At 48.8% G+C, this 22,586-nt stretch overlaps 1 protein-coding gene across 2 annotated transcripts in view; it reads right to left on the bottom strand.

Annotated features, from left to right (window-relative positions):
• LOC135905880 (uncharacterized) overlaps positions 1-22,586 on the bottom strand; it is a 93,427-nt gene that overhangs the window by 9,068 nt on the left and 61,773 nt on the right. For both annotated transcript variants that reach the window (XM_065436991.1, XM_070528746.1), the window contains exon 10: positions 17,667-17,933. In XM_065436991.1, coding sequence (XP_065293063.1) covers positions 17,667-17,933 — 267 coding nt within the window. The remainder of the gene's footprint in view (positions 1-17,666; positions 17,934-22,586) is intronic.

Below are 22,586 nucleotides of genomic sequence, written 5' to 3'. Positions count from 1 at the left end.
AAGAGCGCAGCACATCTGGCCCATAAGTATGTGGTAAGCTGTGGCTTCAGGTCACAGAGCAGTGCCAGACAGTATTATCAAAAGCCTTCTCCACGGCCACAATCTTACCCTCGAGGGCAGCAAACCACCCAAAAGAAACAGGACGACACTAGTCGCACTTGGCGTGCACGGAAGACATAGCGAAAGCATCTGAAAGGAGTAGAAAGCAACCTACAAATAATTCGGAAGAGTTCGAATCCAGAGTTCAGTTGGCATGTTATTATTGTAGGGAAACGGGTCACTTCTCCCGAACCTGCCCAAACAAAAGGCCAGTATTCGCTTGCATAAACAATCATCAGGGTTACAGCGATCTTCTAAAGCCACACATGACCAATCTAATGGTAAATGGGGCAAGTGTGTAGGGTACTCAGGGACTCCGCGGTCACCATGGACGTCGTCCATCCAAACTATGTGAAAAGTGAAGATTACGCGTCCGAATGCGCATAGATAAGGCAGGCCATGAGCGAAGACTCAGAGCACCTACCTATGGCAAAGGTACAAATTGAGGGAGCTTTCGCAGATATCTGGACAGTGGCAGCAGTTTCTAATGGGATACCGGCATGTTACCATTACCTTTTCTGAAACAGCTGAGAGTCGCTATTAAAAAAGGGGGTGTACATTTGCTGAAGCCCAGGTCATGGCTTGGACGAGGTCCAAAGCACGGAAACTGGCTCAGCAGCTGCGTGACGACGAGGAACAAAGTACAAAAATGGAGCAGGAAACGGCTAGCTCCGGAGACGTAGGAAAGTCGGAGGAGCAAATCTTTCCGATTTTCCCGCAACAATATCAGGAGAAGGGTCACGCCGAGAAGCCGCCATTGGAAAAAAATGAAAGGGCACACGAAAGGAAAAGAAATCAGTTTCCACGGGTCAGTGTTGGCATCTATCACGCATATCTATCAACGGATGCTAGGTGTTGACAGGGAAACGCTACGGGTGGCACAGCAAAATGAATGGACGGTAGCGGTTCTAAACAGAGGAAAAAGTGAAGGTGTGTCGTCGAAAAACATTTCTTTCGAAGTGAGAAAGGGTGTCCTATAACGTAAGTACCAAGATAGGCAAGGGCAGTCTTACGATCAACTGGTGGTGCTGGCTCCGTATTACATGGAGTTGCTGAGCCTTTGTCATGACCACTCCTGGGCAGGACACCCAGGTATAAATAGCACGAAAAAAAGACTGCTGCTGGAATTTTATTGGACGGGTTGTTTCAAAAAAGCGCAGGATTTCGTCCAAACTTATGAGACTTGCAAGAGAGCAGGCAAGTCTAACGAGAAATGGAAAGCACCCATGGTAAAGGTGCCCGTATTTGCATGCCCTTCCACAGAGTTCTGAATTGGGTGGGACCGTTGCCAAAATCGAACGCGGGAATCAGATTCGTGTTCAGCTTATTGCGCCCTGCCACAAACTTTCCTGAGGCGCTTTCCTTAAATGAGGCAACATCGGTCGAGGTATTGGATGCTCTGCTTCCCGTATTTTCACGCCCCGGTTTCCCGGCTTAAATACAATCAGGCCAGGAAACAGCTTTCACGAGCGCACTCACGGCAACGTTTCTCCGGAAATGGGGTATTAGAATTTTGCAGAGCTTGGTCTATCATATTCAAAGCAACAGCGTAGAAAGGTGGCACTCTCTCCTCAAAGAAGTATTGAGAACGGTTTGTCATGAGAGGAAGTGTGACTGGGACTGTTGCCTACCGGGCAGACTCTTTGCGTTGCGCACGGTGCCACACGAGGGAACATGGTTTGCCCCGGTAGAGCTGGTATGTGGCCGAAATCTTCGAGGTCCCCTCAGGCTAGTTCACGAGCTATGGCTGAATGATTGGGTGACCACAAGCGTGTTGGAGTATGATCTGGACCTGACGCAATGGTTACATGAGTCTCATGAGATCGTGAAGTGTAACCTAGAGGCAGCGGAAAACGCTTCAAAGCGATATTACTACAGAAATCTGAGGAAGCGATCATATGAGACTGGCGACAAAGTGATCTTGCGCCAAATCGTCAAAATAAACTGGAAGTCCACTGGGATGGACCCGCCGAGATAATTGAACGCATTTCTAAGGTGAAATACACCGTGAGGTTACCGGGACATAGGCGTGAGGTATGGGTTTCACGTGTAAACTTTATGAAACCCTTCTTAGAGCGAACAACTATTGTTAGCATAGCTATGAATGTTTCAGAGGACGTTCCTCTAGAGTTGCCCAGTTTTCGCGGGAAAACGGACCCTAGTATGAAAGAAGTAATAACGCAGGCTGTTAAAAGGAGGCGCTAGGAACTGAGAAAGTGGAAGATTTGTGGAGCCTTCGTTGGGAATGTGTGGATTGTTTTGGAGAGAAGCTAGGAAGGACTCATTTGATACAACATGACATCGAACTAACAACGGAGGTTCCTTTTAAGTCCAAAGCGTAACGCCTATCCCTGCGGCACCTAAACATAATGAAGGTAGTGCTAAGGGATTTATAGCAACGGGCGTAGGCGAATATGCGGCAGTCACAAGCGTTCGGCCAAGGACAGCAACCACGAGCTCATACCGGTACTGATTGTTCTACTCTTCTTCGTTGCAATCGCCCTCCGCAGAAAAAGGCGCCATCCTGGCGGCTTAAGGCAAAGCGACTACAATTGGGTCGTAGTACGGCCTAATGCGAGAACCGTGGACAAGTTCGCGGCCGCGATGGCGTAGGTCCGTCGATCTACGACGTATCTGATGGAGGACGTTTGCTCCAGGACGCGCTACGGTCCTAGGTATTTTGCGACAAGTTTTGCGGAGAGGCCGGGTGGGGTAGCGGGTACCCGAAGCCATACGAGAGAGCCAGGAGAAAAAGTTGGTGCAGAACTGTCAGCGGGGTTGACGGGATTGCTGCTGCCACTGGTCCTCGGTGAAAAAAGAACGGGCAAGCTGGTGGCATTCCTCGGCATGACGAGCAGCTTCAGATGGAGTACTTTCGGACGCGTCAGGTGTATATGAAAGAATGGTTTCGAGCGTAGTAGAAGGTTCTCGACCATATATGAGAAAGTAAGGGGAAAATCCAGTAGTTGCTTGGGCAGTATTGTACACATACGTCACGAAAGGGAGAACTTGGCCCCAGTTTGAATGATCAGAGGCGACGTATATACATCGAGGGCATATCGCGAAGAGTACGGTTGAAGCACTCGGTCATGTTAGTTTGCGGATGGTACGCTGTACTGCTGTGGTGTACGATTCGGCATTCGTCGAGTAGTGCCTACAAAGCATCGGAAAGAAAGGCGCGGCCTCTATCGCTCAGAAGTTCGCGAGGGGCACCGTGGCGAAGAACGAAATGTCGTAACAGAAACGATGCAATGTCGCGGGCGGTGGCAGTCAGTAGAGCGGCAGTTTCAGCGTAGCGGGTCAAGTGATCCACCGCAACAATTATCCAGCGGTTGCCTGCTGCAGTGGAGGGTAGCGTTCCGTATATGTCTATAACAACACGATCAAAAGGCCGTCTAGGGCACGAGAGAGGTTGTGACGGGTAGACTTGTCCGGGAGGCAATTTTCGGCGTTGGCACTGAGCACAGGAGCGAATGAACTTTCGTATGTAGTTATGCATGCCGCGCCAATAAAATCAGATGCGTAGTCGAGCATAGGTCTTGAAGAGGCCGGCATGCGCGCACTGAGGGTCTGCGTGGAAAGCATCGCAGATAAGGTCACGGAAATGGCGGGGTATCACAAGTAGCCACTTGTGACCGTCAGAGAGGTAATTATGAAGATAAAGAAGGCCGTCGCAAATGCAGAAGTGGGTAGCCTGGCGGTGAAGAGCGCGAGATGGTGAAGAGGTGGATGGATGAGAAAGGATGTTGATGAGAGCACTGATGCAGAAATCCTTGCGCTGCTCCGACGGCATGTTGCGCAGTGCATGAGATGTAAGTGTGCGCTCTAGGGCGGATAGGCAAGCGCAGTTAGCGGAGACCGGTGAGCGAGAAAGGGCGTCAGCGTCAGTGTGTTTTCGGCCGGAACGGTAGAGAACGCGGATGGTAGACAGCCAACAATAGGGGTGATGGTCAGTGACGACATCGAAAGGGTGACCATACAAATAAAAAATTACCGACGATTACGTCACTTCCTAATGCGAAATTTGAGCGCAGCAAATAAGCTGTTTCACCTTTTCGATAGATTGAGGCAAAGAAATCGAGCAACACATGTATGCGCTATCACAGAATTTTTTTTTAGCCTTAGCCTAGATAGCGCTTAGCCTCTGCTTCGGCGACGCGCACTCCTGGATCATCTCGACGGCGGCGACGGTAAGCTTCTGCTTCGGCGGCACGCACCTCTGGATTCTGACGGCGACGGCGCTGGGCCTCTGCTCTGGCAGCTCGTTTAGCAGCAGCAGCAGCAGCAGACGGAGGACTTCCATCGGTCGTCTCGCTCATGGCTCAGAAAGAACTGGCAGATAATTTCGCAGTGGCGAACGGCAGCGGCGATTTCGGCTCGGGCGGTGCACATATACAGATCCGCCGCCACCGATCTGGCTCTCTGATTGCCACCGCACAGGGGTTGCACTGGAGGAGGAGCGAAGAAAGGAATTAAGTTCGAGCCGGCGCTTTGACAACCGGAGACTCGCAGGAAGAGGGGGGAGGGGGGCGGCGTGTACACCCAGCGGCAAACGATGGGGGCAGAAGCGCGCGCAGCAAGCGGACAACACGATAAAGGGAGGAGGGAAGAGATAGCAGCGACTGACTGATGCCGCTGACGCCGATAGTGAGTCAACCCCAGCTGCGGAGTTGGTTTCAGGGACAACGCCGCCGATGCCGACACAAACAATATGATACCCTCGCTTCCGCAGCGCTAAGAACCAGGTCTAGCCGTGGGAAGGTGGTCACGTATTCGTCGACGTGCCGGGGCCTACGTGAAATAACCGGCGCGTCGGCAACTGAAGAGCACCCTATCCGCCACACAAGAACAGGGGGGGGGGGACCCTTTCCTCCTCTTTCTGCATGGCGGCGACGGTGTTCTATGCAGTCACGTTATCTTGACTCTCTAGCGGCGTCAGCGGCATCCAGCGGTATCAGTCGGTCGCTGCTAGCGCTGGGGGGATGAAAGGGGGGCGGAGCTGGTTACGAGGCCGACGACAACGCCGACGACGACGCGAAACCCAGGAACGGACGCCAAAGAGCTGCGCTCTAAAACGGAATTTTCCAAGGGCCCAAATCATGGCTAAACACTCTTTCTCTGTAACATAGTAATTAGCCTGGGCCTTTGTTAAAGTTAGGCTCGCGTAGGCAACGACATATTCATCAAACCCTGCTTTTCGTTGCGCGAGCACGTCGCCGAGTCCGACACCGCTAGCATCGGTATGGACCTCTGTGGGGGCAGCAGGATCGAAGTGGCGGAGGATAGATGGCGAGGTTAGCAGGTGGCATAATTCCGTGAAGTCGTCATCACAGGCGGGCGACCAAGCGGAAAGTTCTTTGTCGCCCCTTAGAAGGGCTGTCAGGGGTGCACTTATGGAAGCGACATTCCGAATGAAACGTCGGAAATAGGAGCATAAACCAAGGAAACTTTGAAGCTCCTTTAACTTTTTTGGTTGTCTAAAGTCGGTGACAGCGCGGAGCTTGGCTGGATCTGGAAGGACGCCATCTCGCAATACAACATGGCCAAGAATAGTGAGCTTTCGGGCGCCGAAACGACATTTTTTAAAGTTTAGTTGAAGTCCCGCGTCAGTAAGGCATTTCAGAACGTACTCGAGACGGCTCAGATGTGTTCGTAAATCAGCGGAAAAGACAACTACGTCATCCAGGTAGCATTGATATGTATTCCATGTGAGGTCGCGGAAAATATTATCCATCAATCTCTAAAAAGTGGCTGGAGCGTTACACAGGCCGAAAGGCATTACAATGAATTCGTACAATCCGTCAGGTGTTTTAAATACTGTTTTAAGTCGATCAGATGGTGCCAAAGGTACTTCCCAGTACCCGGAACGTAAATCCAGCGAAGAAAAGAACTCCGCTCCCTGCAAAGAGTCCAGAGCGTCGTCGATGCGCGGTAGCGGGTAAACGTTTTTGCGCGTTATCTTGTTCAGACGTCGGCAGCCGACGCAGAATCGAATAGTGTCATCATTTTTCTTAACGAGAACAACCGGTGGTGGCTAGAGACTGTTGGAAGGCTGCACAACGCCACGTTTGAGCATGTCAGCAACCTGGTGGTCAATGACATGGCGCTCAGAGGCGGATACTCGGTAAGGGCGTTGCCGTAAAGGTGCATGACTGCCGGTATCAATCTGGTGGAAAACAGTCGATGTGCGACCCAAACCGGAAGCGTGGCTGTCGAAAGAAGCGCAGAACTTCTGCAGAAGAGCGATAAGCTGGCTTTGTTCTGGAGATGACGTTCCATTGTCGATGGAGCAGTGGAAAGCGTCGAGGAGTGACTGATCAAATGCAGGGTCACAAGTAAGTGCACCAAGGTCCGCAGAAGTAGAAACGGCAGAAGCGTGAAAGATGCAAAAAGTGTCGACCGGTTGAACAAGGCCTAGGCATTCACCATGAAATAAAGGTAAAGGGCAGGCCGTGGGATTGTCGACAACCATTTTCGTGACGCCACTGCGAAGAGTAAAGAGAGCAAAGGGCTGTGAAGAACATCAGCGGCGAATAAACACCTCAGAGGGCGTAAAGAGAACAGTGCCACCAGAAATAGCGGGAACGACACAGGCACAAGCAGGGAAGAGCTTGGAGGGACGGAATTGTCTTCGGACACACAAAGTTTCGCACTAGAAGGGCCGTTTTCGATAGTCTCAAGGTCAGGAAGTGCAGTAAGTTCGAGTTCGGCGTGACAACAGTCGATAACGGTGTTATTATTTGCAAGAAAGTCCCAGCCTAATATAATGTCATGGGAACACGAGGGCAGCACGACGAATTCGACGGTATACAGTAGTCCTTGAATGAAGCCGCAAACAGTACAGGTAGCGAGAGGCGTAATATTTTGAGCGTTCGCGGTTCGAAGAGATAAGTCGGAGAGGCGTCGAAACCTTTGGTAGTGTGCAGCAGAGTTCGGCGGAAATTAGGGACACGGCGGCTCCTGTATCTACATGTGCAAGGACGGTGATTCCTTCGACAGGCACTTCAATTACGTTAGCTGGAGAGGTACGAGGAATTGGGCATTGCGACGTGGACGCAGTTCATGCCTCGGCAACTGCGGCTAACAGTTTTCCTGCTCGGTGGACACGGAACGAAGCCGCATCGTAGAAAGCGAGCGACGACGGTGAGATGCTGAGCGGCGGATAGACGCCGTTGGGCGGTCATGGGAAAAGGAAGAGGCAGGAAGACTCGAAGGCGAAGAGGAAAACGGAGCGGGGAAAGGTGGCGCTCGCCGGATTTCCCGAAGAGGAAGCATGCAACGATGGCAATGGCGCGCCACGTGACCAGCACCACCAGAAGCAAAACATATTGGGCGGTCGTCGAAGGTGCGCCACTGGTGGGGGCAAAGTCCGAGTCGTGGTTGAGCAGTCGGATAATGCTCTCGGTCGGGCAGCGGCATAGGATAAAAATGCTGTCGGTCGTGAAGCGGCATAGATGGCGGCAAAAATGTCGGCGGTTGATGCACCGAGGGCGGCAAGAGCGTTTGTGAATGAGGTCGGGAAACTGCTTCAGCGTAAGTGAGAGGTGCAGTGACTGGTGTCTGCTCAGCGGCTGGAGGAACGGCTTGAGACACTTGCTCTTGATTGAAGTCGGGGATCATAGGAGGCAAAGTGGCTGGTGGTTCCAGGACCGAAGATATCAAAAATAGCTGGCGGGCGACCTCTGCGCGAACGAATTCCTGAATTTTTATAAACAGAACAGCATGGTTGACGTCGACTCCAAGGCTTGACAGAGAGTCGGCTGGCGGAGTGGGACGTCGGGTGTGAAGCCTTTGCCTGCGCAACTCGTCGTAACTCTGACACAATTTTAGCACTTCCGCGACAGTGTAAGGACTCTTCGATAATAACATTTGAAACGCGTCTTCCTCAATACTCTTCATTATATGTTTGATCTTCTCCTCCTCTGACATCCACGCGTTCACCCGTTTGCAAAGGTCGACAATGTCCTCAATGTAGCTCATGAAGTTCTCTCTGGTCTCTTGGGATCATGTGCGCAAACGTTGTTCCACACGAAGCTTTCGTACTGCTGGCCGACCGAAAACTTGGGTAAAGCTGGTCTTGAAGACCAAACACGAAGTGAGGTTAGCCGTAAGGTATAATGCGACGTTTCTCAACTTGGTAACATCGCCCCACTGGTTATGGGCACTCACTCGCTCATAAGAGGAGATCCAATCTTCAACGTCTTTGTCAACTGTGCCGGATAAGATAGGGGGATCTCGCTGACGCAAGGCACCGGCACAGATCAAGGTGGCCGACGCCGTTGGAGGAGTTGGAGGAGTGCATGCGTCATCGGGCATGATGGGGGGGGGAGGGGGGTAGAGTGCGACTCTGAAGTTCCAGGGCGGTCAAAACCAAGCACGTCCACCACTTGCTAAGAGATTTATTAGCAACGCGCGCAGGCAAATAGGTAGCAGTCACAAGCGTTCGGCAAAGGACACCGACCACGAGCTCATACCGGTAGCGATGGTGCTGTGGCGCAGGCAGGCTACTCTTCTTTGTTACATACGAATTAAAAAGGTTGCTTCGTCTACGGGTGATTAAGGAAGCACATGGTGAACATTGCTCCCCTCTAATGCTAGTTGAGGTACCAGGGAAAAATCCACGGCCATGCGTGGATTATCGAAAGATAAATACCATCACGAAATACTTATCTACCCCTTCCCAAATATAGAGAAGAGAGTAGAACTCATAAAGAGGGCTGCATTAATTTCAACCCTATGCCCTAGTGAGAGGATATTGGCAGGTCCCTTAACAGAACGAGCCAGTCGCTACGCATCCTTCGTGACCCCTTTAGGGGTTTACGAGCCAGTTACCATGAGCTTTGGCTTGAAGAAATGCCAATCTGTTTTTCAAGGCTTATGGATCAGGTACTTGAAGGACTACAAGAATTTGCGCTGCCCTATATGGATGATGTGGTCGTGTTTTCTATTAACTGGGAGTCTCACTTGCAACATACCCGAATGGTGCTTGAAAGAATCCTAGGAGCGAGCTTGACAATGAAAGCCGAGAAGTATCAGTTCGGCCAGGCTCGTGTCACGTATTTGGGGCATGAAATAGGCCACGGGAAGCCGGAACCTTTGAAAGCCACAGTGGCGGCCATAGTTCACTTTCTGCGGCCCGTAACAAAAAAAAAGGATGTGCGGTCATTTCTAGGAAATAACTGCGTATTGCCAGTACTATATTCTAAATTATTCGGAGCTTGCCAGTCCGCTACCTGACAGCCTCCAGAAGCGTGGATTAGAAGGGGTCACTTGGAGCGCCGATAGGGAACAGGCTTTCCAGAATAAGAAGAAAGCTTTGTCTTCATGGCCTGCACTTGTCTTTCCAGACTTTTGCAGAGAATTCTTTCTCCAATGTCACGCCAGCAACCTTCGCCTAGGTGTCGTCCTTGCCCGACAAGACGAACGCGCAGAAGAGCATCCTAGTTGTACCTCAGTCGAAAACTGACACCACGAGAAGAGACGTTTGGCACCTCGAAGAAAGTGTGTTTGTGCATAGTGTGGGCCATTCAAAAGCTAGGATGCTATATTCAAGGCCCTAAATTCACGGTCGAGAGCGACCATTGCTCTCTTGCATGACTGAATCCAATGTCAAGAAAAAACGGGTGACTACTGAGATGGAGTCTCGTCTTGCAGGAATACAACTTCGAGGTCAATTCTTAGAAAAGGAGCAAGAATAAGAATGGAGATGGTCTGAGCCGGGGATTTTAAGCAACCAACTCAAAGTAATTTTTTTATGAGCTTGTTTTGTGCGTATAGCTAGTGATGTTATTGAGTTAGGCAACCTATTTCTGTCTTGTCGAGAGCTGAACACGACTAGAAATGATCAAGACCGAGAGAGGGGCGAAATAATGTAATGCGATACGGCGATCATACCGTCCGGTAGGCGTGTCGCTCGGGCACGCCGACGAGTGCGTGTGTGTGCCTGTGCATTCCCAAAAGAGGTGGACAGAACGAAGCGAGGGCTGGGCCCTCGAGAAGCCCTTGACATCAGCCATCATTACTAGAACGCTCCCCGAGGCCGTGACCGAACATCGACGCTTCGGGAAACCGGACATCTGCTCACCCTCAGGTCGAATCTCTTGGCGGTGGACGTGTTTGTTACGCCCCAACACCAAAAAGCGCTAAGTGGACTTTCGCCCCAAAGCAACCACCCGCCCATATATTATCACCTATCCAGACGTCAACGCAGCATAGACACCGACTCTAGACGGGTCCCAAGAATGGCTACCACGCCACCATTATCTAGTAGTCTGAGATAATAATGAAAGGGGGAGACAACGACGGCGACCTGGGAGGCGCAGTTAATTAGACGTTTGCCACGAGGCAAACCACCACCCATCCATCAGTGCCTATGCAGAGTTCATCGCAACGTGGACACAGACTCTTGACGAGTCCACAAGAGAGAGCGAGTAAAACTTTATTTAATGTAAATAAAATAAGGCACGATGGTTGGAGCCCCTATTCCAGGGCCCCACTGGCACGAGCGGCTCGCTGGGCTTGGTCCAGAAGAGCCAACTGGCTCTCCCGACCCTCGTCCGCAAGCCATGCCTCCCACTCCCTATTCCTGATTAGTGGATGTTCGTGTAATATGGGACTGTCTATGTGCGGAGGCCTCCTGGGGCACTCCCATGTGATGTGTTTTAGTGTGGGTGTGTCTCTGCACCACGGGCACTCGTCAGTGAACCTCGTGGGGTGTATTCTGTGTAGGTGGTGCAGGTTGGGGTATGTATTCGTCTGAATACGACGCCAGTCCCTCTCCTGTTGGCTGTTTAAATTGGAGTGAGGATGTCCAAAACGTCTCCGCTCCTGCCTTTGCTGTAGGAGGATGTCACGAGAATTCGGTGGAAGGTCGTCGCTAGGCCATGCCGTTGCTCGGACGTTCAAACCTCGAGCAATACAGTCTGCCCTAGCGTTTCCTGCCAGTCGCTCGTGTGCCGGACACCAGACGATAGTGTGGTGCCCCTCTAGTTGAGTGCCTAAAATTTTGATTATTGATTTGGGTGCCGTTTCTTGTAAAAACAGGCGGCAAGCAGCTTGTGAGTCGGTTAATATGACAGCCGAATTGGTTTGGCGCTCGGCGTCCTGAATGGCCAAGGCGAAGGCTGCAGCCTCTGCCACGCATGCCGAGGCGGTTTTGAAGGATGCCGTTGTTATGTTGTTGTTGCATGTAGAGACTATGGTGAAAGTGTCTGAGCTGGCTCGACTGGCATCCGTATAATACACCCCCGGTCCCATGCCTAAACGTTTGTGAAGGGTCTTTGCCCTTGCTCTGCGTCGTCCAGGATGGTACTTGGGGTGCTGGTTTTTGGGAATTGAGGCCACCGCGATGTGCGATTGAACATTCCACAAAAGGCCACAAACTCCACCATTACCTCACAGCCTGAACTAAGAATGAAAGGGGGGCCCCATCCAAGGCAAACAAGGATGGTGACCTTGCATTCGCAGGTTCCTTTCTTGCAACATATTCCAAACTATTGGGCTTCGGAGGCGGGGTTAATGTGGAGCGTTGCGAGCATGGTTGTGGTATCAGAACGGATCCAATGATTGTGACTTGCTGCTGGACAGTCTTCAGATTCTCTATTCGACTCGCCTAGGGAAGATGACGGTAACAAAAGCGGCGACATTTTGAGCAGTGGGACAGAGGGTCCTGGTATGAACTCGGTCGTTTGACTTGCTCCTGCATGAAGTGGACTTCCGTAACTGGATCCGTGTAACTATGCCGAAAAGCCCCTTTTCCTTCATTCCTACAAGCTGACGCATCAGTCGATGGGCTTGGTGGATTTCTTGCCCTAAACGGCACCCTAAGCCGCAACAACGGAGTTGTTCGAAAACAAAGAGTCAACCGTTTAGAGAAATCAATGTCATGCCTTGATGAACTGTAAATATTGGAGATGTACTGCCTGGAGATTCCCATGCTGGATGAATCGCTGTACCGGCAGCATGCGTAGATGTTATTGACCGTGAGATCGAGCGGAGACGCCGCCTGGCGGACACGGGTGTAGCCACGATATAGTCTGAATGGCGCGTTGCGTCGTCTGCTGGCCGCACCTTGTTTGCATGTCCTCGTACGGCTCCCATATCCTCTGAAGTCTGTTTATTCTGTGGTTCCTGCTCAGTCGTAAATGGTGGTCTGCATATTTTGACGATATAGAGACTCATTTGGCTTTGTGTTGTGGCCTATACAATGCAATGAAATCAGTGACTGCACGTGTCGAGATGGCGATGTGTGATTATGGCGCCCTCAGTGTGTAGGAATCATAGAAATTTAAGGTTGCATCGTTATTTACGCACTTCCCCAAAAAAATATTTCGGCAACGCTTTAAACAAATGAAGTGCTCGCTGCAATACCCGGACGCAGCGCTTTAACCTCCCGATTCTTTGTGGCGATCATACCTCAATCTTTGTGATACCGGGAAACATCAACGACGTGGTGGGAGATCAGTCAGCAATGAAAAGAAAGTCTCAAGCGCTCATAAGGTGTGGCAGGATACAATTGATCTTAGGCTTATATTTGCATATTTGTGGTTGAGACTGTGGCTAGTGGTTATGCGACCATTCTTAGCTGTTTCTGGCGCGTCCTTCTGTTATGTGGATATCCCACTACGTAGAAATATAACCTGGCCTCGCAAGTAAATTTTTTCCGCTCTGGTATTTTTCGTATCGGCTATAAAGTGGAAATACGGTATTACGAGATGATAATGTGTAGCATTGCAGTCGCTGGACACACACTCTTAAAAAATAAAGGCTGTAGTAATTACAACCTGGTGCCACACGATTTTCTATCTTTGTATAATGGCAGTTGGTAACGATATAGGTAGCAACATAACTGGCTAAACGAGGTATCCACTGTTACTAATGAGTCTCAGGTACGAATTACAAGCGCAGTTAGGACCACCTAATACAAAGTTCTCCTCATGCATTAGACCAGCTGTGGCGTAGTTCACAGTGGGTCCGATATATACGTTATAGAAAAGAAACTACTGCATCCGGTGCTGCGTTTGTAATTGGCAGTTGAGGCCCATTAGTACCAGTGTCTAGTTTTTTTTCTTTTTATTTTTTTTCCTTTTCTTCTTCTTTCTCCTTTTATTCCCTTTACCCCTTTCTCCAGCACAGGGTAGCCAGCCGGTACTTACACTGGCTAACCTCCCTGTCTTTCCTCTCCTTTGCCTCCTCCTCCTCCTTGTTTAGTCAGTTATGTTACTAACTTTGTCATGACCAACTGCAGTTATACTAAGGTAGCAAACGGTGTCACACTAGTAACTACTACGACCTTTTTTTTAAGATTGCAGGACGCCGTATATCGTCACTGGTGGTTAATATAATGCGCTTTTTAGCGTGGTGTTGTTAGCTTGACAGAGGGTTGGTAGCGGTAAATATCTTCGGAAGTAAAGAAAACAACGAAATAAGGTTGGCTCTTAAAAATATTTTAAAGGTTATTCGCACTATTATCATGCACGCAATCATGTAGAACACTGCTAAAATTCTACATTTTTATTGTTACCGCGAAAAAAAAAGAACTGTGAAGCCACGAGGCGATGCTGCCACTGCGCTGTCAGTGACAGTGCCGAGCCTTGTTTAACTAAACTTAGTAACTATCTTGTGTTTGACGGAGAATCGAAAAAGAAGTGAAAGGTAGTTATGTATGCGTACAAGCGGTGAAGTAGAATCACAATAGCTAGGTACATTAACTTCAATGTATAGGAATACAGGCAACTTTATGACCCGCGCAAGAACAGATGAAAGTTGAGTTCCACAAAAGCAGCGCGAACACAATAGGCCGAACGCAAGCAGAACACCAAGAAAAAGCACCATGGATGTACCGGAACAGTAACTGCATTTTGCGCTCCTAGCGTGTATTTAATTTTCCGGTCGTTTCGTGCAAGAATTGGAGAGTAGAGAGAAATATATGATCAGTTGACTGCACTCAGCGGGTTTTATTACAAACAGCTGGCCCACATCGCTCACAGCGAAGCGGCGAGCGGTACATTTCAGTGCGCGCCACCGAACGGCCACGCACACTAACGCAGCGACGGTGCTACCACCTACAGCCCGTCGCGCGGCCAATAGCACCGGACTCTCCACTACATAATAATTTTAATAGAAAACTCTATACACGACTAGCGCGTCGCGATCCCGATTTCAGACTGCCGCCGTGGCGTGTTTTCGATAGGCAGTGGAGTCGTGGGCGAAGCTTTGCGTATATTATCAACTCCTTAACGACGCGGTCTTCGTATAATTGCCGTGTCAGGGGGGCCTATACATGCCACGCGGCCACTGATAGATCTCGTTTTGCCGCAGCAATGCCGTTGATGTTATTATTGTAGGCAATGCCGCTAATGTGGCCATCATGTATGGCGCATCCACGTGCAGGCACTGATGTTTGTTTGCTCACTATATGAGCACGTAAACAAATATGGGAGAATACTTTATCTATGCTCTGGAAAATAAAAGAGAAAATCACGATGCGGTGTGGGATATAGTCGTGATGATTGACTTGTTCGGACTTCTCTCTGTGACCAATTGTGCCCCTAAAAAGGGGGCAGCTAGAGTTGATCTTGCGCCCCCTTCGTGATCAGTCAGGCTATGCCTGTGAATTTGTTCTTCCTCAAATGGTAAGCGAGAGGAAACTTTGCGTACCCTTCGTGGTGGTACAGTAGCTATAGAGTTCTGCTGCACACGTGCTCGCCATATTGCGATGCAGCCAGAACGGAAAATACGCAGGTGTACTTACATTCGGGTGCAGGTTAAACAAGCCCGACGATCAAAATCATTCCGTAGTCCCTCATTATGAGGTCTCATAGTCATATGTGCAGCTTTGTGTGGTTAAATCTATATGTACCATTGTAATAACTTCTGTTCCTTGCGGTAAAATGCAAAATTACATGGTTCAATGTGAAAGAAATGGTGAAACTATATCATTTCCCTCCTACGTAATATGTGCCTTCGGGAAACAACACAACTACGTGCCCGCCGCCTATGGCGACATCGAATATCTTTCTTTTCTTATTTCACTTTTATGCTTGCATCTTTCTCGCGAAACGCACTGCTAACACGGCACTCGTAAGCAGCGCATGTTTGTTCCTCGCATATTTGAACAACTCGTTGGTTTGTGGCGTGGTCTAACAATGAACATAAGTCACAAACCACTTTCTAATATAGTACTCATGCGCGCTAACAAAAAAAATAGCTAACATAGTATTTCCTTTTGTAGGCTCCGCTCGGCGTATGGAACCGGAAAGGGTAATTCTTTACAAATGGCTACGTGCTAAGCGCACTTGATGTATTTCTCCACCTGCCATACCAAGTTGTTTTGGGGATACTAATGAAACCATGCCTTAAAATCCTGGCGTGATGGCAAGCGTGTTCGCGTAAAGAAGTCACCTTCGCCAGTGCTTCTCGCATATACTCTTCCACACTATGGCCCACAAAAGGTGAAATAATCGCGTCGTATCCGCGACGGGCGCATTTTCTGCATTACAGCTCTCAATGCTACTTGACCTGGATGCTGTCTTCATCGACGTCAACGTGTCAAAACGAACTTTGCATCAGTATACCTTGTACACATGAAAAATTCAGCACTGTGGTACGTGGGCGAAAGACCTCGTGTACGTCTTTTACACTAGCTCACGAATTCCTGAAACAACAGCTAAGAAAAAGGCCCTGTTTCGCCCGAAAAGTGCAGCGTTGATAGCGACACAAAAGTATTAGACAAATACGCGAAGTAAGCTTTGCAGTTATATCCACCGTATGAATTACAGATTACAGTGAATATTTTGTTACTAATTAAATTAGCGAGCACGGTGTTGCGCGCGCGACGAAATACATGAACTGATCTCACTCGATGACCGCAAACATGTTATCCCAACCCTGGCGTGACTAATAGAGCAGGCAGCGGGGACCAAACGCTTCGGTCTACCTGCCGCTTCAACGCATGTTCGAAACTCAGAGTACACAACCCCCGACACTAAGCGCACGGGTAGACAGCAAACATGAAGACATCAGCCAGCCTGGCTCACCCCAGCTTTGTTCACGCCACAGATACCTCCAAGGTAGGCCCTGCTGGCCGAATATGCGCTAAGCCGCGTCATGCGCACCTATTGCCGGGCTGGAATAGGAAACGCGCGTTCTGCTACCACATTGCTTTGTCACGATGCACACTATGAAGGTGAGCGACGTTTCAAGGAAGAATAGTGGCCATTTCTTCTAAGTAGCTCCTTTATTTCGTGAACTTCTTGGAATTGCAACCCACGATTTGACAAACCGTGATCTTTAGTTAAGTTGTTATTTTCTAGGTTTCTTGTTTCATCAATAACTTCTTTAAAACCTAGACAGGTCTTAAAGGTCTATACGGCCCACAAGCCGCCTGAAGTGCACCAATATGTTTTGATGTCTCACAGCCAGACCTCGCAGTTTTTCTTGTCAGATAATCTTGCGCGAACTGCCTTTTGCATCATCGACGCTTGTAATTAAAATTTGAAGCTTTCAAGCACCACAGTCAAAAAACCCCAGGTGGTCGACATTTTCGGAGCCCTCCCCGACGGCGTGCCTCATAATCAGAAAGTGGTTTTGGCACGTAAAACCCCATAATTAAATTTAAATGTTTTTTCAACTACCACACACACTACGCGGAAAATACTCTCGCGATGCCAGTCCATTCCAAGTCATTTTTACTACAACAAGGAAATACGTATATAGGGCCAGAGAACTGAACAGTGTTGTGGCGTAGTGCACTTCCCAGAATTATGGACTGATTTACAAGGCATGCAGCAAACGCACACCAAAAGGCGATCGTCTGGATGTAAGATGAAAACTTGTTACACGCTGCTGACACGGAGCCAGCCACCGGCGAGCGCTTGATGTGAAGCGCCCTAGATGATGTGCACCTGAGCTGTTAATGGCACAGTGCCCATCGTTCGGACGACAGCTACCTCAGTGGCGCGCGTCCATTTGCGGGCTCCCTTACCCTTAGCTATGGTAGCTCGAGACCAAGTTTAGTGTCCGCACTTTGCGCGGTGCGTTTCGTCACTGACTCTCGGCCATCTTCTATTGAATACACCGGCGGTCGTCAAATACCCGAAGTTAAGCTGCATTGTGCGTGGTAAACACATGGGGGAGACCATGTGGGCACTTACTTTTTTTTAAGTGTCAGCGTTGTCTTTTACGTACGGAGATTTATGGCTGTGCGCAATCAATAATGCTGCTTTATTTTACATTGCACCGCTGCGGCAGCGGCGTTTCTCTTCTTAGCTTTCAATATAGTGGCTAGCCGGGCTTGTTGGGAGGAACACATTTTTTTTAAACAGCGCGAATAACGGGACACAGGAAGAGGCACACGACACAGCGCCTGTGTCGTGTGCCTCTTTCTGTGTGCCGTTACTTGCGCTGTTTGCAAAAGAATGTATCTTTTAGGGTGATGGACGTTCTTTTTAATCGCGGCGGGATGGAGAGCAAGCGCATGGAGGACTTGCGGGAGGCGCTTCTTCTGTGTTTCTAGCGTGTTACCAAACATGGGACCAAGCCGTATAGACTTTTTGTCACAGGCATACCCGCGACAAGTTGCTTGAGCCTGTCCGCCTCCCGCTGCTCTTCGACGGGTCCCTCCGGGCGGCGCCGCGGAACAACGAATGCCCTGGCGGCTTCTCCGTACTGCGCATGCGGTACTCCTGCCACAACCACGTGCTGCACTTGAGAATCGGCGGCCAGTAGCTCTTCGATCTCGGCCGGCGGCACCTGCTGGTCCATGCACTTGATCAGCTCCTTGTAGCGGCTGCACACGAAGATGCGGCCGTCGGCCGAGTAGTAGCCCATGTCACCTGCGGCGGTACAGCCCGATGAGAGGTATTGTACCCTGCACTGTCGTGTTCCGACATGCACTCAGTAGGACCTGCTAGGTTTCTACAAATGCCTGCTCCGTCGGGTGACGCTAATTTAAGGAGAAATACGAAATTATTCTTGCACAATCGACATATGTCAGGCTAGATGTGGGATACAATCTTCCCACTCTTCCTTCACGATTTCTTCGACGTGCCGGGAGAGTGCCCGCAAAATATAGAAAGGCTAAGTGTCTTGACAGCAAGCCAGACGGATATCATAGCCTATACTTTCAAAAGTGCATTTATATCTTCAGAACAGTTCACAATATTTGCAAAGAAAAACAAATGGTACAACCCGAAATCAAATTTTACTTGTGGGTCTCATGTCCAAAATTGATTTCCGTTTAATGTAACATGAGCATATATAAAACGTCGTCTGCACATGCATAAGCTGGGCTCATAAGCAATATGCAAGTATTCGATTAAATTTACATCATTTAAATATAGGAATGCTTGAATGCCAGTGTTACATTTCCACAGTCTGCCATAACTAGGGGTCTTGGTATGGTTATTAAGAAAGTAAAAGGTTTAGTTCCTGTCCATGTGTGGTTGTTAATGTGAAAACATGTTAAGCACACTGAGACGAACTATTATGGACAGTGATTACACAAGCGATTCACTTGGGAACGAATACTGTGAAATGCTTTTGCAAACTTTAGTAAGCAAAAGGCAAATAAAGTGCGTGTCAGATTAGTTAGGGAGAGGTGAACGCGTTGCCTCCGATAATTGACTATTGCGAGGGCTAATGCGTGAGCATGATAATATATATTTTTTTATGAACACACTCACTTCAATCATTCCTGGTAACATATACGCTGTGTGCTTCTTGCTGTCGACACAAACTCTGAGGACGGTGGCCTCTCTGCATACACTTCCAAGGCCATAACAAGCAATACTGTAGCGGACGAGGATGGAATTATCTGTATTACACACTTGAAGATAGCGTTGTCTTGACGTGCAATTCCTCAATGTCATGCACATAAAAACACTATGGCGGTACAATAGAAGGGTGCATGACGTTGATGAGGATCACCCAAAACAACACCCATCTGACGATGAAGAATGCGCCACGAATCAGGCGGCTGGTGGAAGACAACGTCGAAAGCATTGACGGCACCAATGCTAACAATGCCCCGCAGGGGCGTCTGCGTAAGCAGCCGTTTGGTGTGTTGCGACACCACGTACCCGAGCACACGGGGGTTGGACCCTCCCGCGTGTAGCCGTGCGCGGCTTAGCCGTGTCCGGGGAAAAGGGGATCCTGGGGGTTGAGCCAATGCCGGGTGTTTGGACCTTTACGGCCCCTCGGCGGCGGCAACACACCTCTTTGGCCTCTGCTTCACGTAGACGGCACCCCCGGACTGACCCACCCGGGGGAAATCGGCAGTCGCCTTTTCCTGTCCCCCTCTCCATCTATAATCTTTCTTCTGCACCTTTCCTTCTCTCCACTCTTTTCCTTATCTTTTTTTTTCTACTCTAATTTCCTGGCGGCGAGGGTTAATCTTGTGTGGCTAACCAGCCTTGGTTACACCATGTACGTTTATAGCAGTGGCGTACAGCTGGCGTTCGCAAGTCTTGAGATACAAGCCTTGTGGCGTCCCCATGTTGGGCTCGGTGGTGGGTGGCTGGCGCTGCTGCCGAAGACAAATACTTTTTATGGCTACTCCATCCATTTCTCTAACTGATCGTCCTCTAAAAAGGGGGCGCAACGAAGCAACCACTCGATTTTACTTCAAGAGCTACGACAACTTTGCAAAGTACCATGTAATCCACAGTGACGGCAGTATAACAGCCAGAAAACTATCTCCCTTCAAAGTTTCGAAGTACCTAAGAGACACATTAGGCCCAGGATTCAAAGCTACAATGATGGCTAGTGGCGACATCCTTCTCGAACTGAACGACAAAGAACAACTTAAAAAGCTTACAGACCTCAAATTCATTGGTGACTTAGCAGTAACTGTCACGGCGCACCGTTCGATGAACAGTGTTCGTGGGGTAATCTCTGATGAAGACATGCTTGATCTTAGTGAGGAAGAATTGCTTGAAGGTTTCGCAGAACAAAATGTGACGAAAGTTCAAAGAATCATGATCCGTCGGAATGACACCGAAATCCCTACAAAACATGTAATCCTTACATTCGGCTCCACCACACTACCAGACTCAGTCGAAGCAGGCTATGTGAAAATCCGTGTGAGGCCCTATATCCCCAATCCTAGACGTTGTTTCAAATGCCAGAGGTTTGGGCACAGCTCTCAGACATGCAGAGGAAAATTAACGTGTGCCAAATGCAGTTCTAACGATCATCCATCAGATAATTGTAATGCTAAATCACACTGCACGAACTGTGAAGGGGATCATCCTGCATTCTCACGATCATGCCCAATCTGGAAAAAGGAGAAAGAAATCATTGCGCTTAAGATAAATGAAAACATCACATTCTCTGAAGCACGAAAGCGACTTACATTTCCTCGCAACGAAAGTTTTGCCGCTGTGACGAGGCAGGGGGCCCTCTCACAACGGCCTAAAGAGCCCGCCCTGGTCACACGCAGTGAACCACGGGGGACTTCTTCTGCCCCCACACAGGCAGCACCCAGTGCTGCCAAATCCAACAACACGCAGACCTTGCTCTCGCAGGGCTGCATTACTGTGCGAAAATCGAGGCCCGAGGCACGACTCTCAGAGCCTCGTGACCCCGCCTCCACCGCCTCTCAGAAGGAGATGGAGGTTGACGCAAGTACATCGGTGCCAGTGGCACCAAAAGACAAGCGCAGCTTGCTTGAGGGACGTAAAAAAGAAAAAAACCCTCGAATAATTCCACCAAAACCTAAATAATATTATCACTCTACACAGAACACTCCCAAAAACACCTTTGTCATAATGGATGTTCAGATATTGCAATGGAATGCCAGGGGCTTTTGCATAACCTAGATGACGTCAAAGAATTGTTATCTACATATAAGCCTAGAGTGTTCTGTGTTCAGGAGACGCACTTAAAATCAAGTGACTCGAACTTTCTAACTCAGTTTGGAATTTTTCGTAAAGACCGTGATGATGGACATGCTGCATCAGGTGGCGTGGCAATAATAATATCAAAGACTGTTGCATGCCAAAATCTCCAACTTAACACGCCTTATGAAGCAGTAGCCGCACGAGCTATTTTGCTTAATAGGCTTCTTACTGTATGCTCTTTGTACATCCCACCAGACAAGAGGCTCGACATTACTGAGTTTGAAAAACTAATAGACCAGCTTCCTGAGCCGTATATTGTGGTTGGTGATTTTAATGCCCATAGTGGACTCTGGGGGGACTCACGCTGTGATACAAGAGGCCGCGTAATTGAAAAATTCCTTCTATCCTCTGCAGCATCCCTGTTTAACAAAAAGTTCCCCACTTATTATAGCATTACGCATAACACCTACTCCTCAATAGATCTGGCGGTTGGCTCTGCAACACTTATGCCATTATATGAACGGAGAGCTCTCACAGACTCCTTTGGAAGTGACCATTTTCCAGTTCTTTTAGAGGCAATACATATGACCCACCTGTGAATCCAAAACAATGGAAACTAAATGCTGCAAACTGGGCAGAATTCAAAGAGCTCGCATGTATATCCCTTGAATCCATAAGGCAGCTTGACATTGAAGAAATGACTGCCTATATAACTCAACACATTATTCATGCCGCGAAACAATCGATACCACAAACCTCTGGTAAAATAGTGAATCCTAAGCCCTGGTGGAATGAAGAGTGCAAGCAAGCACGAAAAGAACAAAACAAAGCCTGGCGTACGTTTTCCAAATATCCAACAGAAGAAAACCTTATAAATTTCAAACGTGCAAAAGCAAACGGAAGACGTATTTGTTGGGAAGCCAAGAGAGATAGTTGGAGAAATTATATCGGCTCAATAAACTCATACAAAGATAGCCAGAAAGTGTACAGTAGGGTTCGAAGGCTGAAGGGGAATACCACACTACCCTTGCCCGTGGTAAATGACACTGCTATTACATTAGAAGGGCAAGCAGATGCTTTGGGCGAACACTTTGAGCACACATCGAGTTGCGCGAACTACACAAAAGCATTCCTAACCTATAAAAAATTAGCTGAGTCAATACCCTTCTCCTTCCGAAAATCCCATAGCGATGGGTACAATTGCCCATTCACGATGCAAGAATTAAAAATAGCTTTGCACAACTGCAAAAACTCTGTGCCAGGATTAGACAGTATTAATTATGAGATGGTCAAGCACCTACCCGAGGAAACACATGAATGCCTCTTATACCTGTTCAATAAAATTTTCTGGAGTGGTCGACTGCCGTCCTGCTGGAAGGAATTTATAGTAGTGCCAATATTAAAGCATGGGAAAGACCCCTCCTATGTACAGAGCTACAGACCTATCGCTCTAACGAGCTGTGTATGTATGGTGTTTGAAAAAATGACAAACCGCCGATTAATGTTCTTTTTGGAATACAATGGAATTCTGGATCCCCACCAAGCCGGTTTTAGACCAGGAAGGTGTACAACAGATAGCCTAGTTCTACTTGAGAGTTATACACGAGACGCATTTGTTCATAAGCAATACTGTCTATCAGTATTTTT

Source organism: Dermacentor albipictus, unplaced genomic scaffold, assembly GCF_038994185.2.
Source record: "Dermacentor albipictus isolate Rhodes 1998 colony unplaced genomic scaffold, USDA_Dalb.pri_finalv2 scaffold_14, whole genome shotgun sequence".
Classification (NCBI taxonomy): domain Eukaryota; kingdom Metazoa; phylum Arthropoda; class Arachnida; order Ixodida; family Ixodidae; genus Dermacentor; species Dermacentor albipictus.
Note: the sequence above shows the minus strand (reverse complement) of the source record. Positions and strands in the feature narration are given on the sequence as shown.